Source organism: Accipiter gentilis, chromosome 10 (assembly GCF_929443795.1).
Source record: "Accipiter gentilis chromosome 10, bAccGen1.1, whole genome shotgun sequence".
In the NCBI taxonomy this organism is placed as follows: Eukaryota; Metazoa; Chordata; class Aves; order Accipitriformes; family Accipitridae; genus Astur; species Astur gentilis.
The window spans coordinates 27,907,025-27,922,581 of NC_064889.1; the positions used below are offsets into that span (position 1 = coordinate 27,907,025).

Genomic DNA, 15,557 nt, shown 5'->3' on the forward strand with positions numbered 1-15,557 from the left:
GAATGGCTCCAGAACAGACAACTCCAAATTGCCTCAGGCAGATTCCAGTTGTGGATGCAGGGGATGGGAAAGCTCGCAAAGCAGGCAGGTAGGGGGAAGGTCTGTGCTTAAGAGGAGTGTTTTCCAGGCTTTCTGTGGGTCAGCTTTGCTTCTTCCCTTACCAGTGCTGTAACTGTGCACGCGTTAGGAAGCAGGAGGGGGAGCTTTGCACTGTTTCAATCAAGGAGTTCAGTTTCAGAGGCAACTCAAAGGCACTAGGCCCCCCCCGCACTGCTCAGCAAATGATACCAGCATATATTAAATATTTAAGACTTCATTTTAAGGTGATGGAAAATTAAGGCACAAACTGGCAGGAAAGCATCTTCTGTTCATTAGCTGTGCTTTCATATTATGCTTGTCTAAAGCAGAAACTGGGTAATTGACACAGCTGGGTACTACAGAAGAGGTCTGCTGGGCTTTTAAGAGTAGCAGAGGATGGGGAAGACTAAGCAGGTGCTTGTTATTGCGCAGGTGTAAATAGGATCACATTGGGGTGCCCAGGGGAGGGCACGGTTACTGCTGTGGTACAACAAGCAGCCCCTGCGCTACACCGGCTCCCCCTGCTTCTTTTCAGAGAAGTGAAGAAGGGTCTTCTATTTAGAAAATAATTAACCACTTCTCACATAGAGGTATTAATAAAATGCAAATAGAGCAGTGTTAGGAGACCAGAATGGACAAGACACAGCGCCAGGTGGCTGGTGCAAGTAGGGCGGTGTTGTGGAGCAACGTGATAGGGGCCTGTGCCTGCTGTAGAAAACCGAGGCGGGCCTGGGCTTGCCAGCTTCCCCTCGAGGGGGAGATTGCCTCTGGGGACCCCCAGCTGCGCCGGGGTGCGGAAACACCGGGCTGCGAGGAGGGAAGCCGGCGTGAAACCCCAGCCCGGAGAAGCTGCGTCTCCCGGGCGCGCTGGGGCGGGCGCTGGGGCCTGCCCTCGCCTTCCCGGCAGGAGGCCGGGGCCGGCCCCCGGGAGTGCCGCTCCTGCCCGGGGCCGCGTCCCCCGGGCAACGGCGGCTCCTCCTCGCAAACAGCCACCGGTGCCGGCCGGATGGAGGCGGCGGAGCCGGAGCCCGAGCCCGAACCGGAGCCCGAGCCCGGCGCCGGGCGGCTGGGGCGGTGCGCGGCGCGGGGGCTGGGGGTGCCGGCGGAGCGCTGGGAGCGCTGGGCGGGCGGCGGGGCGGCGGGGCCGCTGCTGCGGGGCTTCCTGAGGGGGGCGGCGGGGCCGGCGCTGCTGGCCTGGCGCGGCCCCGGCGGGGAGCTGGCGCTGGGGCCGCCGCCGCCGCCGCCCGCCGCCGCCCGCCACAAGGCGATCTTCTTCCTCCGGCCGCCCGGCGCCGGCGCTGGGGAGCTGCTCTGCGGGGACCTGCCCGCCGATGCCCTGGGGCACTTCGCCGCCCTCGTGGAGGAGGTAAGGCCCGGGCGGCCCCGCAGTGGCGGCCCCGGGCGCTGGGCGCCGGGGGAGCCCGGGCACCGACGGGTACCCCTGGGGCCGAGCGCCGGGGCCGGGCACTGCCCCTCGCAGGTGGCCGCGGGGAAGACGAAGGCTCCTGGGCCTCCCTCCTGTCTCTGCTGGTGCGTTCGTACCCTCGACTCTGCCCCCGGCAGCACCTCCTGGCCCGCGGGGGTCTTTAGAATTCATTCAAGCCTCCTAAACCCTGATCCGCGTCAGCTCCGGGCCTGTCTAACGGTGGAGTCCTGGTGGGACTGTTCCGCACCCCAGAATGACAGAGGGGCAGGTGCTGGAAGGGGCATCTCCAGGTCATCTGGTCCAACCCCCTGCTCAAGCAGGGCCACCCAGAGCCAGTCGGCCAGGACCGTGTCCAGGTGGCTTTTGAATATCTCCAAGGGGGGAGACTCCACAACCTTGCCGAGCAACCTGTGCCAGTGTTTGGTTACCCTCACAGTGAGAAAGTGTTTCCCGGTGTTCAGAATGAGCCTCCTGTAGCTCAGCGCCCGGTTACCTTGGGTGGGCTGATGTTTTGCCAAAGGTCCCAGTGCTTTCTCTTTTCCTGTGTTAGTAGCCTGAACCAGACAGCATTGTCTAGATTTATTCCTGATGGCCGCTGACCCAGAGAAGTCTCAGCAGTGAGGCTGTAATGAGAAAGTAGAGGAGCTGCTTGATTTGAGAAGCTCTGGTGATGCTGTTGGAATATTAAGATGGTGACCGATAGATTGGATTCCCAAGAGCAGGCTGCCAGACTGGTTATCTTGGTTTTGTGGGATAACACAGGAGCTTTTGTTTTGAGGTGTTTGATGGGCCCTGCGGTCTTGGTAAGTCTGCACAAACAGCGGTTTTTGCATCGTGGCTTTGTTTGTAAATGATGGCAGATACCATATGATAGGCATTGTAAACACCATCTGCTACAGGGAGACTTTGGGGTAGGAACACTTAAGCAGATCCTGTTAGATCTTCTTTTCTGGCTGCCTTCAGCAGCTGGGATTGCACAATCCTGACTGCTTGTTTGCAGGCTTTTTTCTCCCCTCCGCGCAGACAGATGCGGTATTTCTGTAGGGAGCAGATCGTGCCTAGGTTTGGTCCCACTTTCCTCTCAAACTTTACTTTAAGGAAAACAGAGTGGTGGTGCTGGGTCAGGAGGACGGGGTGGGTCTGCAGGAAGGCGAAAAAGGTCTTGGATTTTGTAAGGTTGGGGACATGCATTGTGCTGCCTGCTGCACAAGCACTTCTTGCAGAGTTTGTTATCAGAGGTGTTTAGGACAGTCTTAGAAGAATTTGTCCAGTGAAAGAAATAGTTTGTGTCAAACTTTCTATGGGTCATTTAGGATATCGGGAATAGACACACCAAAACTCTCTCTGTATTCAGTGAGGAAGTGCACAGCTGAGCTGTGGGTCACAGCTGGGGTGACCTTGTCTGCTTGGTACACTTCACTCTTGTGATGGCTGAAGGGAACACACCTCCGCTCTGCAGAGCTGGGGGTTCATTGTGAGTCCAGTTATCGTTTGAACAATCAAAACCAAAATGAACAGTTATCATTTGACTGGTTACAACATTACTAGCATTAGCAGTCCACATGATTTAAGTAATAGAGACAAATCTTGCTAATAATGCAGCTAAAACTGCTGAAGGTGAACTCGGCAGTACCTGCCTGTGTTCCCTGGGGTTGTGGTCCCCGTTCCCACGGCTCCCTGGGCATGAAGATTGCCAATGCCAGTCTTCCTCAGGTCTACAGTGCCAGTCATGGTTACGAAGAATCTGCAGCACCTTGGGACGGCACCATGGTGGTGCTGGGCTGCTTTATTCCTTTTCAATTTTGTGTCTATTTGTAGCTATTTTTATACCTTTAGTCTCCCCTGAGCCTGGTAACACAAAGGGCTGTTGTTTGTCACCAGGGACAACCAGCCAGGCTGTTGCCAAAGGCTGGTCCCAGAGCGGAGTAGGTGACAGACGCTGTGCTGCTGTCACAGCTCAAACAAGCCAAAAGCAGCTCAGGTCCAGGCAAACTCAGCCCAGCCATGAGACCCCACACTGTTGGGTCAGTACAAACCCTGGGAACTTTTACTGATAAAGACAGAAATCATATTTAGTGGGCTGCAACTTTTGAAAATAACCTAAAAAGCTGTGCTCAAGACCTGCAGTACAGTTTGGATGGGGACCTAGGGGACCCTCACCAACAGTAGATCCCAGGATGTACAAGAAGACCTTCCCTTTCAGCGCACTGGGGATTGCCATCAAGGGACAGCCTGTGGGTTCAGCCCAGTCCTGCTAGTCTTGAAAGGCTGCCCGAAGCCTGTGACCCTGCCTCCCTCCCCTGCCCACTGGCAGTGAAATGGGGAGAAAGCACCAGGAGGTGTTGTGAGGGCAAGGGGACAAGAGCCTGTGGAGCTGTCTCTAGTTGCAGGTTTGAGAGGCTGGGAGAGCCTGAGGACAGGGCTGCTTGCTTTGTCTGCTGGTTTCCACCCTTCTCAGCTGCTTGGATTTGGGGAAGAGGGTGTACTAGTATACAAAGTGGGCCTGTAGAGAGGCCCACTCATCATCTGCCCTTGTTTCACATAGGTAGGGAACTGCTTGAGACAGCAATAATATGGGTCTCCAGGCTTGGCGAAGCAAGAAGCTTGGAGCCTGGTGGCCTGTCCATCTCCTGCAGCACTTGTTTCTCCATTGCTGTTTCATGACTCCTGCTGTAGGTGATTGTGCCCATCCTGACGAACCAGAAGAACCATCAGGGCTGGCCACAAGTGGTGTCACAAGACATTATGCGTCATGTCCACAGCCTAAAAAGTACTGTTTTCATGGTTGTTGGCCAAGTAAAGGGCAAGACCTTGCTGCCTCTTCCAGCTGGCTTGGAGAGAATTGAGGACATTGATCTGGAAAACAAGAAATCGTGAGTACCACCCCTGGCTCTCCGCTGGGTTTTCTCCTGCTGATGCATGTGCTGTGTCTTCTAGAGATCCTCCTCCCCAGTCATGGGCACTCTTCTTGCTCCCTGTCATCTGCTGCTCATTCAGACTTCCAAGATGGGTGTATTTTGCTCTACCCGCTCTCTAGTTTATGGGCTCCGTCTTTGGGGACTGTGCAATAGTACAGGCAGGAAAAACTCAGAAAGTGCAAAGGCATGTGGGCACACAGAGAAGCAATGAACTGCTTGGATCAGTGAGAAAAAAACCAAAACAAACCCTGTTGGCAAAACCTCTCCTGTTTTCCTGATGCCACTGAACGGGAAGGCAGGATTCTCTTTCTCTGGCTTCTGTCTATTAAAGCATGCTCCCAAGGTGCACTGTTTAGAAGTTAAATTACTCGCTTGTGAGTGATTCATGCTGTGTGCTTGGTCAGGACTATTCTGCCTCCCTTTAAAACTGGATTTGTCATGCGAAGGTACAGGAAAAACCACCTACAACTTCCTGCAAGCTCCTAAACTGTTCGTGGTCCCATAAAGAGATTTGGAACCTGTTGCATCTGTCCTCCTGGAGAAGTAGGGTGACTTCCCAGACACCTGCTGCATTTCCTTGTGTTTCTCTCAAGAAATAAAGGGATGACTTTGATAATTTTGGTTTTCTCCATTCAGAGTTAGACCTCCCTGGTTGTTGTCATGATTCTGAAGTTCATTTACAGTCCTTGAGGGATAATCCCCAGGAAAGCCACCCCAGATTTTCTGGCTAGTTAGAATCATAGAATGGCATCATAGAATCATTTAGGTTGGAAAACACCCTTAAGATCATCACGTCCAACCGTAAACCTAACACTGCCAAGTCCACCACTAAACCATGTCCCTAAGCACCACATCAACACCTCTTTTAAATACCTCCAGGGATGGTGACTCAACCACTTCCCTGGGCAGCTTGTTCCAATACCTGACAACCCTTTCAGTGAAGAAATTTTTCCTGCTATCCAATCTAAACCTCCCCTGGAACAACCTGAGGCTGTTTCCTCTTGTCCTATCACTTCTTACCTGGGAGAATAGACTGACCCCCACCTTGCTACAACCTCCTTTCAAGTAGTTGTAGAGAGTGATAAGGCCTCCTGTCAGCCTCCTTTTCTCCAGGCTAAACGACCCCAGTTCCCTCAGCTGCTCCTCCTAAGACTTGTGCTCTAGACCCTTCACCAGCTTTCTTGCCCTTCTTTGGACACGCTCCAGCACCTCACTGTCTTTCTTGTAGTGAGGGGCCCCAAAACTTAACACAGTACTCAAGGTGTGGCCTCACCAGTGCCAAGTACAGGGGGATGATCCCTGCCCTAGTCCTGCTGGCCACACTATTTCTGATACAAGGCAGGATGCCGTTGGCCGCCTTGGCCACCTGGGCACACTGCTGGCTCATAGCTGGCTGTCGACCAACACCCCCGGGTCCTTTTCCACTGGGCAGCTTTCCAGCCACTCTTCCCCAAACCTGTAGCGTTGCATGGGGTTGTTGTGACTGAATTGCAGGACCTGGCACTTGGCCTTGTTGAACCTCATAGAATTGGCCTTGACCCATCAATCCAGCTGGTCCGGATCCCTCTATAGAGCCTTCCTACCCTCAAGCAAATCAATGCTCCTGCCCAACTTGGTGTGCCCAAGCACACTTACTGAGGGTGCACTCGATCCCCTTGACCAGATCGCTGGGCAGCCATGGGAGGCTGAGCCCCATGTGCAGCCACTCTTTATCCTGCCAGATGTCCAGCAGTTGAAGAATCCCCATCCTTTGCTAGCTGATACATCTGGCAGGGTGCTCACATTGCAGCTGGGGGGAGCTTCCACCTGGTCCTCCCAAGAAGCCAGGTTGGTGCCCAGAGCTGGGAGTGGAAGGAGTTTGACTGTTGCAGTGCTGTGAGCCTGGCCTAGTCCAAAATAACTGAGCCTGGAAGGTCCACAGAGGCATATGCATTCACCCATTGTGTCATTGTCATGTCTGGGCTGTATGCTTGCACCTGTGGAACCTCAGGAGATGTGTTAGTAAGTGCAGTGGAATCAATCACTCCTTAGACAGGATGTGGTGTGGGTGGGATTGTGTGAGAAGTTACTGCTTCCAAGGCAATGGGGTGACCTGTCCTCAACATGCCAGCCCACTTTGTGTAGTTTCTTTCTGAATTAAGCCAGTTAATGACTGTGGGGAGATAGAATAGATTCAGGGAGAACAGTACAGGGAGAGATAATCTTGCTGGAGGTATGGCTTTCCAGGTTAGACCCTGAACCCAAATGGATCTGATGCGACAGTGACTGGCTGTGCAGCGGTGGCAACTGGCTTTTCATTTCCACCATTCATTCTATGAACAATGTATTGTTGCCTGCACTACTGCAGAGCTTCATCCATTTTCTCTATAGTGTAATTCCTGTATTAAAACAATGGCAAAATCTTACGGGTTTTGATTGTTTTGTGGTTTTGAAACATGAAGCTAGACTGTAGTCTGTAAAAATCCAGCTGCCCACAGGGTCATTTGAAGTAGATCCAATTGGGCAATGCACATCAACAAGTGGAAAGCAATGTTAACCATGTGGTTTCTTTCTTGCAGCCTGGAGCTGATAGATAAATCTCTTGTACATGCCACTGAGACGGCCATCATAGATTGGAGCTACCAGATCCAGGGAGCACTGAAGAAAGAGTCTTCAGAGCCTCTCCTGCAAGGCAGCAACCCTAACCCGAAGGTGGAACTGGAGTTCTGGAAGAACAGGTACCCTGGGCAGCCTGGCCAGGGCATGGTGATTGCTGGCGTTGGTTTTGGGTGGAGGAAGAGTGCTGGTAACAGAGCTGCTACTTCTATGAGTTGAGAAGAGCAGGCTGCCTCGGGTTCATATAAAGATTTGAGCTAAGGAAAATTGCACCCACACATAAAATAATCATGATCTGCAAAGTGTCTGGGAGGTAACTGGGCAGCTGGCTGTCCAGTTTTAACTTAGCCCCAGCACAGGGGCTACACCTCAAGGGAATTTTTTTGGAAATGCTCTTTCTGTCACTGTTCACTAGGAACCAGCCACAAGAGTAAGAGCTGATGGACAACTTCTGTAGGGCCTTCTGGAAATGGTGCACCTCAGCTGCCTGCTGCTGTTCATCTGCTGATGCCAGAGGGGGTTTAGATGCTCAGGAGCCAGGGAGTGGAATTTCCTCCTGCCCTTTGAAAACCTTTGTGCCATGTTGGTTTGGGCTGACTCGGCAGAACCCTGCCTGCTGGAGAGCTGTTGCTAATGCCTGCAGAAACACCTGATGGCTTCTTTCAGCAGTGTCCTGCCAGTGACAGAGCTGCTGTCATGCTGAACCCCAGCAGCATCTCTCTGTCCTGTAGGGTTTGTCCGTGCCTCCTGCAGGAGCTTCCTCCCATTTCCTTTCACTGTTGGGACTCAGTCCGTGTGTAGCTGGAGGAAATCCTGAATCAGGCCCAGCAGAAATGGATGGTGTGGGCGGACAGCTGATGCTTTCCCAATGTGGGCTTGTAATGTGTCTTGGTTGCTGTAGGTGTGATGACCTGCAATGCATTTATGATCAGCTGAGAACAAGAAAGGTGAGGAACATGATACAGGTGCTGGAGAGAGTTGAGAGCAGCTACATCCCGGCCTTCAAAGCTATGCTCATGGATGTTGAAGCAGGTGAGATGCTGGGGCAACTTCACCCTAATGCTGACTTCTGGCCTTTGTTCATAGCCTGGTTTTACTGGTTTCAAGCCCAATGTGGCTGTAATGGCACTGGTCATATGGAGTTTGCTGTGACTGTGGGGACTGCCACCTTGTTTCTGGACCTCCTTCTGGTTCATGGAGTGAAACCGGGCTGCTTGTACTTGATCTGATGCTTTTGTTTCCAGGCTGGGACAAGCATGATCACTGGTCTGTTGAGCCAGACCCTTCCCAAAGGTCGGGGTGAGTGGATTTGGGAATTCACTCTACTGTAATAAAGCATTTGCATTATCCAGCAGGACTCACCCCAGCTTTCACCAGCTCCTCTGGTATCAGTCTGCAGGAATGAGGGTTCAGAATAACAGGACAGATCTGGTAGTTAACTGAAACAGCTTTGCTAGACTGCTATTTCCCAGGCTTTGGCCACTGCAACCCGAGCCTCCTTGCTAAAGGAACAGCAATTTGCACTTTAGGATGGGGACCTTTGAGCATGAGGATTTCAAGGCCTGTGATGAAAGCAGGCAGGTGTTGTCACCTGTGTCACACCACAGGAGAGCAGGGTCCCTGCAGTTGTGCAGAAATCCAGGCAGAGCTGGGCAGAGGCAGAGCTCTGCATCCTGCATTGTAGCAGTGTGGTGGGGAGGTCTGTTACCTGTGGAGGGGCTGCAGCGTGGGAGTGAGAGTGTTGCACAGGGAGCATGGCCTCCTGTCCCACAGTCTGTCCACATCCCCATCCAGTAATGTCCTCCCAGGGTTGCAAGGGCTGGCCAGCTCGCAGCTCTCCTGGCCACCTTGTCGGGGAGATTGTTGCAAGGATGCCAATGGGATGAGTGACCTGTAGGTGGTGGTGTGCAACAGCAGATCTGCCTTCTCCTCTCCCTGATTTTGCCAATCTGGCATAATGCAGTAAGACAACAGAGCTTTGAGCAGAAAAAATGACAAGTTTGCATTTCCCAGTTTAGGGAATTAAAGACTTTTTTTTCATTCATAAGAAGACGTATAAGAAAGGATTATTTTTTGCCTGTAGGTGAAGCAAAAGTCTACCTTAAGAAATGCAGCTCTCTTGAATCAAGCACCATCTTTTTTTCTGGTGAACTTTGCTTAGGGGAGTTCAGTCCAGCCAAAGGAAACACTGCAAATTCCCCTCCATAGTGAAAAACAGTGTAGTCCTGCTGTTCCTTCCCCCGTGGACCCATATAGCTGACCCTCCATGTCCATCTTCAACCCAGCTGCTCCCTGGCAAGACAAAACCATTCAGACTTTGCTAGCTATGTATATGCTGACAGATAATGCTGTTCTTCACCTCTTCACGTGGAAACATTTAATCTTTTAAGGAACTTTGTCACACTCTACACTGTGCAACTTATACGGGCTAGAGAAACATGCCTTATATAAAGAGTTCATTGACTAATTAATGCTTCAAAGGTCTAATAAAAATACAACAAATACTTGGTTTTTTAATCCAGTTACAGCAATACTAACCCTAACTGGATAATTTGGACTAAACCCTAACTGGATAATTTGGACTGTAATTGTTAATTTCTGTTACAACACAGTTCAGATTTGTATGCACCTGCTTTTAAGTCTCTGCCCCTTTCCCTGGTATTGTGTCCTCCCTGCTGATGTGGTGGTGTGGCTGTTGTCTGTCTTTGCTGGGAGGATAATGCTGGTAGTGGGAGTTTCTTCTTCCTTGGTCTTGGGCGTTCAACCACTTCCATCACTTCTCTTCTTGTTGGTCCACAGGTTTAACTGCACAACAATCACCTGGTTTTATTAATGCTTGCACTCTGGGATAATTCTTCAGAGTAAAACCACACAGCTGTACAAAGCTAAACTAAAGCTTTCAACTAGTCAGACGTTAGTTAACTTGCTATTGATAGGTTTGCTGTTACAGCCAGATCAAGTGGGACCATGATCATCTGCCCACTGGGCAAGGGGCTGCTGTAGCCAAACCTGAGCTAAAATGAGCTCAGGCCAAGACCTGTGATGCTATATAGCCTGTGATGCTATATAGCCTGCAATGCTATGTGGCAAGGCCTGTAGTGTGCTCACAGCAGTGGCAGTACTGTATTTTCAGTGCTGCTGGGCATGTTCCCTGCAGTTGTGGACTCAGCTTCTGCACAAAGCCCTGTCCCAGCTCCCTGTCCCTTGCCATCATGTCAGCTTATTTCCTGCTTTGGTTACTGCCGTAGCTGAGCAATGTTCAAGGGTGAGCAATCTTTAGCACACAGGTAGGTGAGTGTGCTTTGTGCTTGTCAGGACTGTTTGTTTTCCCAGGCACCTTTCCATCCGTTGAGGTGAGTCCAGCATCCAACTTGTAACCCAACGCACCACAGCTTGGTGGATCTTACCACGTCTCCCATCTCTTAACACAGCTTTGACTGAAGCTCAGGACATTCACCTGCACCTGACACCCCTCAAGCGCCACTTAGAAGACATAGAGACGGTTGAGTTCAGTGAGGTGAAGCCTTTCCTGGTCCCTCTGCTCCATGTGGTGTGTTTGGTCTGGGTCACCTCCAAGCACTACAATGTGCCTGTGCGGATAGTAGTGCTGCTCCAGGAAATCTGCAACCTACTCATTCAGCAGGTGTGTGGTCATGATGCCTGCGTTTGTCAAGGTGTTGTGGTTTAACCCCAGCCGGCAACTAAGCACCATGCAGCCACTCGCTAACCTCCCTCACAGTGGGATGAGGGAGAGAATCAGAAGGGTAAAAGTGAGAAAACTCATGGATTGAGATAAAGACAGTTTAATAGGTAAAGCAAAAGCCACACATGCAAGCAAAGCAAAACCAGGAATTCATTCAGTACTTCCCATTGGCAGGCAGGTGTTCAGCCATCTCCAGGAAAGCAGGGCTCCATCATGCTTAATGGTTACATGGGAAGACAAAACACTGTAACACTGAATGTCCTCTATTCCTTCTTCCCCCAGCTTTATATACTGAGCATGACGTCATAAGGTCTGGAATGTCCCTGTGGTCAGTTGGGGTCAGCTGTCCCAGCTGTGTCGCCTCCCAACTTCTTGTGCACCCCCAGCCTCCTCACTGGTGGGGTGGGGTGAGAAGCAGAAAAGGCCTTGACTCTGTGTAAGCACTGCTTAGCAGTAATGAAAACATCTTGGCATTATCATTGGATCTGTGTTTTCAGCACAGATCCAAAACATAGCCCCATACTAGCTACTATGAAGAAAATTAACTCTATCCCAGCCAAAACCAGCACACAAAGGAACTTTTTTTAATGAAAGTCCACTCTCTCCTCCTTTCCCCATCCTCCCCTGGCAAAGTGGTTCTCAAGTTGAGAAGTAGGTTCAAACATGTTCAGTGCAAGAAGTCACTGTTTTCTGTGATGGCAGAAGTAACCTCTCAGGTATGATTTTGCTCTTCCAGGCCCTGGTGTACCTGTCTCCAGAAGACCTTCTGAAAGGGGAGATGGAAGAGAGCCTGGGCAAGGTGCAAATGGTGCTTGGCATCCTGAATGCATTCAAAGGGGCATTTGAGGAGAGAAGGGAAAAACTGCACACATATTATGAACCAGGCCAAGAAGTCAGGGAGTGGGACTTCCACGCCATGATGGTGTTTGCGAGGCTGGACAGTTTCCTGAAGAGACTGGAGGTGGTGGAGGTGAGACTGTGGTCTTGAAAAATATTACAAGCCTTCAGGAGAGCTCTGTAGCCATGAACTCACTTGCTGGCATCTTCCCTTTCTATAGCTTCACCTGATGCCAGGGGGTGAGGCTGCTCTTCTTGCTGTTAGGTCTTCTGCTACAGCAAGGCTAGGACCTTTTTTTACCATGTCCTGCTTGGTGCACGAGTAAGATAGCCCGTCGTGTCCTTCTGGTCAGGTTGGTAGGTGTGTCATTGTTCCCAAGAGTCCCTTTGGACTCCTTGCTCCTGTTGGGGCAGGGGAATGGGAATTACTGGGGGCTGTGGTTTGCACAGCTGTAAATAAAGCAATACAATCTCCTAGTCCTCCTGCTGCCATCAGAGACACACCAGAGCTGGGTCCTGTCTGACTTGGAGAGGCCACATGCTCACCTTGTGGCTGGGCACCACATGGCTGTGCCACATGGGCCTGGGAAGGAGTGGGGACATGTTCCTCACCAGGTCATCCCTTCATGTCCCAATGATCTGTCCAAATGGGGTATTGTGGCTTAGGGGTGTCCCTGTTTGCCAAGGCTTGTCACTGTGAGATGGTCATCTGAGGCAGGGACATCTGGTGTCATGAGTCCCATTGTCCCTCAGCTCCCAGCATGGCCGAGGGCTCCTTGAGCCGGAGGGGATGTTATTGTGCAGAGAGCAGGTCTGAATGTGTGGGGACAGCCCTGTGCATATGAGCGGTCTCCTTGTCGGGTGGCTGCGTCTGGAGACCAGACATACAGACATTGTATATACCTCTTATCTCTCACGTGGTTAACAGCACACATTCATCTGTTATCCACACCCTTCTGAAATGAATCTCTGTTTATCATTGCCACGTTCCTGGTGTGTAGAATCAGATGTGCAGTGTACCAGCTGCTGGCAGTTGCCTATTCAAAGGAAGGTCTGCGTTGTTTTTCTCTTTCTCTTGTTTTCTCCAGTGCAACAGAAGGTTTTACTGGTTTAAACACACTGTATAACGTTATGCATTCTTTAATTAACTATGTTGAAAACCACTATGACTGATGTCTATTTCAAAACTATTCATAATGATGGTTTCCAATAGGATTCAGTGTGTAGTTAACCAAATCATGCTGGCTAGTGTAGAGAGGAATATAAGTAGACTTAGGAGTAACTGCAGGTTGTGAGAACAGTATGAGTGACAGTAATTACGCACTATCACTCTGCAAAGGCTCTGGTTACTGATTGCTCATTGCTTGGGTACTATGGATGTAGGCTACAGAAAAAAGCCAGAGGTTTTGAGCTACACATGCTTTTTGGCTGGTGCCTGTGACCTCCTTCCCTGTCTGTCCCACCCTCCCTGTGGTCAGAGGCCTGTGGAGTGAGCTGTAAAATAATAATTAAAAGCATAGTGCACAGCAGCCTGTTAATGAGGAAAGCTTCTGCCTCTCCCCATCCCACTCCCCCTCCCCCTTCTTTTCAAGCAACCTTGCAAGACAAAGCAAGGAGCAGCTGTTATTTCTATGTTATTTTTGCCTTACAAGGTATTTGTTGAAGTGAATGTGCTCTTACTAAATATTGTGTCAGCATTTGTTTTTGAAATTCATAAAAGCTGCAATTGTGCTGATTGCACGGGTAGCCCATGAACACATGGAGAGAGAAGTGGCTCTTTCCCCTGTTTCATCTCACTGTTTTGCATTGCATGTCTGTTGTAAAGCCTGCCACCTGGCTGGGGAGGCTCTCTGCTCGCACCCTCTTCCCTCAGAAATGTGGGAGGTTCTCAAAGCAGTGGTTGTTTAGCTGTCAGGGACCTGTGAGCAGTTGTTCCCGTGGCTGGAAGCTGTTCCTGATAAGCCTGACCATGGCAGGAACTGTAAGAGTGCGGCATCTCTCCATCTCTGCCTGGAGCATCATGGGGTGGCACCGAAGCCTGGTGATGCCTCAGCGCAGCATGGGATGCTATGGGCCACGGGCTGTGTCCTGGGCTGTGACCCATTTGGCAGCCCTTGACTGAGAGGCACTGGCACTGGCTAAGTGCCATCTGTTTGGGGGTGAAGCTCTGTACCTGCTTAGCTCTGCTTTCGGGGTTGTCCCCTGAGCTCAGTGAGAGCAGGACAGCTGCCAGCACATTCTTGTGCTTGAGGTCAGCACATTTCTCCTGGTCCTCTGGGACAACAGATGTTCAGCCACCCCTTGCTTAGCCCTACTGAAAGAGATGGATGAGGTGGGGTGGTGGCAGGGCTGCCCAGTACTGCTGCCATAGCTGGTTGAGAGGGGCATTTTCCTGAGAGGTGGCACCATGGGGGCAGGCCATGCCAGGCTGCAGAGAATGGGAAGGGAAGAACCCATATTCCCATCTCAGCAGAGCAGGCCAGCTGGGCAGGGCCAGTAAGATCCACTTGAATGCATGGAGGTTTGACTGAGCAGGAGCTTTGGACAGTTCAGGTACCTGTGAATATCAGAGGTCTCTTCTTGGTTAATACCTCTGAAATTGGGATTCTTAGGTATGCTGGATGACATATCAGGGTCTCCTATGTTGCTTTGGATCTGTCCTCTAAATACCCTTAAAAGCAATTTTACAGTTGGCATAGTATTTCTGGTGGCATCAGCAGGTCCCACTAGGGAGGGACGTGCTATGAGCAGCCATTGATGCCCAGGGCAGGTAGGATCTGGCTTCCCTTTCCCATTTGTGCCACTCAGCTTGAGCACCAGCAGGGTGCTTGGGGAGGTCCTTTGGCATAACAGCAAGCACAGGTCTGTGTTGTGACAGCTGTTTTCGTCTTCATTTGTCAACATCCTAACCTGTGCGTGCCTCCGTTGACTTTCCAGGATCTCCTGGCAACTGCCCTGGACCTGATGAAGCTGGAGAAGATTGAGTTCAGTGGGATTAAAGGGAAGGCCCTGAGCCAGCAGGTGCTGGACATGTATGAAGAATTCCAAGAGGTGTACAAGGTGTTTGCAGAGCGAACCTATGACTGCCTTGAGCTGACCAACATGGTAGGTGGGACCAGCTTGTGGGAACGCCAGCAACATGTGCATGTTTCCAAAGCAGCAGCTTCCTCTGCGATGAAGCCTTGGCTCATGTGCAGTCCTGCTGACTTCTTCCCAGCTCCTTCCTCCTTTCATTATGATCTGATCTGTCACTGTAGGGAACAAGATGGCGCTGGACTTTCCTGCAGAGATTTGGGAGTTCTTGCAGGTCTATATTTAGCATATCTTGCTAGTGCAGGACCTTAGACCAGTGCAGCTGGGAAACCTGGATTTCCATGCCTTTTACACAAACTTTCCATGGACCTGGTGCTTGCTAGTGTATATGAGCTGTACCAACATCCACATCTCTTTGCTTTCCTGCTTTTGGTGTCTAGCTCGCCTGATGATGGCCAGCTCAGGTAATCTCTGGCGGTGTGTTTGCTCTTGTCTAGATGAATGCATGGCATCTGGTACACCAGAATTTAAGGACTCTGTATTTTATTATCAGTAGTGCTTTAGTTAAAGGAATATTCCCAGCCTTCTGGGTCATGGCTCAATGGCCATCCGGATCACAGATGCTCGCAGTAGCATATGTCGTACAAGCAGGGCAGAGTAAACGTGCCATGGGCCTCCTTATTGTCTATTCAGAAACTCCTGCTCTTGGCTTTGACACCGAGCAGCATGGCCTGGGTGAGCTGTGAAGGAAGGGTGGGAATGACATTTTTGAAGGGGTCTGTGTCCCACAGTTTTGTCTGATCTTAGCAGATCTTTGACTTCTGCTGCTGCTTGTCCTGTTTGCCCTGGGGTCAGTTTGCTGTGTCTGGTGAGTGGGACAGGGTTAGGCCTGTCCACACATCTAGAGGAGGGAGTGCTAAAACTGGAGTGGCCGTAGGGAAGCTCCATGGTGAAGAGCTGCACTGTC

General features: G+C 51.1%; 1 protein-coding gene across 1 annotated transcript in view; it reads left to right on the forward strand.

Moving 5' to 3' along the window:
- The first annotated feature begins 960 nt into the window (after window positions 1-960).
- Window positions 961-15,557, forward strand: part of DNAH9 (dynein axonemal heavy chain 9) — a 209,030-nt gene continuing 194,433 nt past the window's right edge. The window contains exons 1-7 of the mRNA XM_049812524.1: window positions 961-1,444; window positions 4,181-4,377; window positions 6,981-7,139; window positions 7,919-8,049; window positions 10,449-10,660; window positions 11,457-11,690; window positions 14,495-14,662. Coding sequence (XP_049668481.1) covers window positions 1,085-1,444; window positions 4,181-4,377; window positions 6,981-7,139; window positions 7,919-8,049; window positions 10,449-10,660; window positions 11,457-11,690; window positions 14,495-14,662 — 1,461 coding nt within the window. The 5' untranslated portion in view covers window positions 961-1,084. The remainder of the gene's footprint in view (window positions 1,445-4,180; window positions 4,378-6,980; window positions 7,140-7,918; window positions 8,050-10,448; window positions 10,661-11,456; window positions 11,691-14,494; window positions 14,663-15,557) is intronic.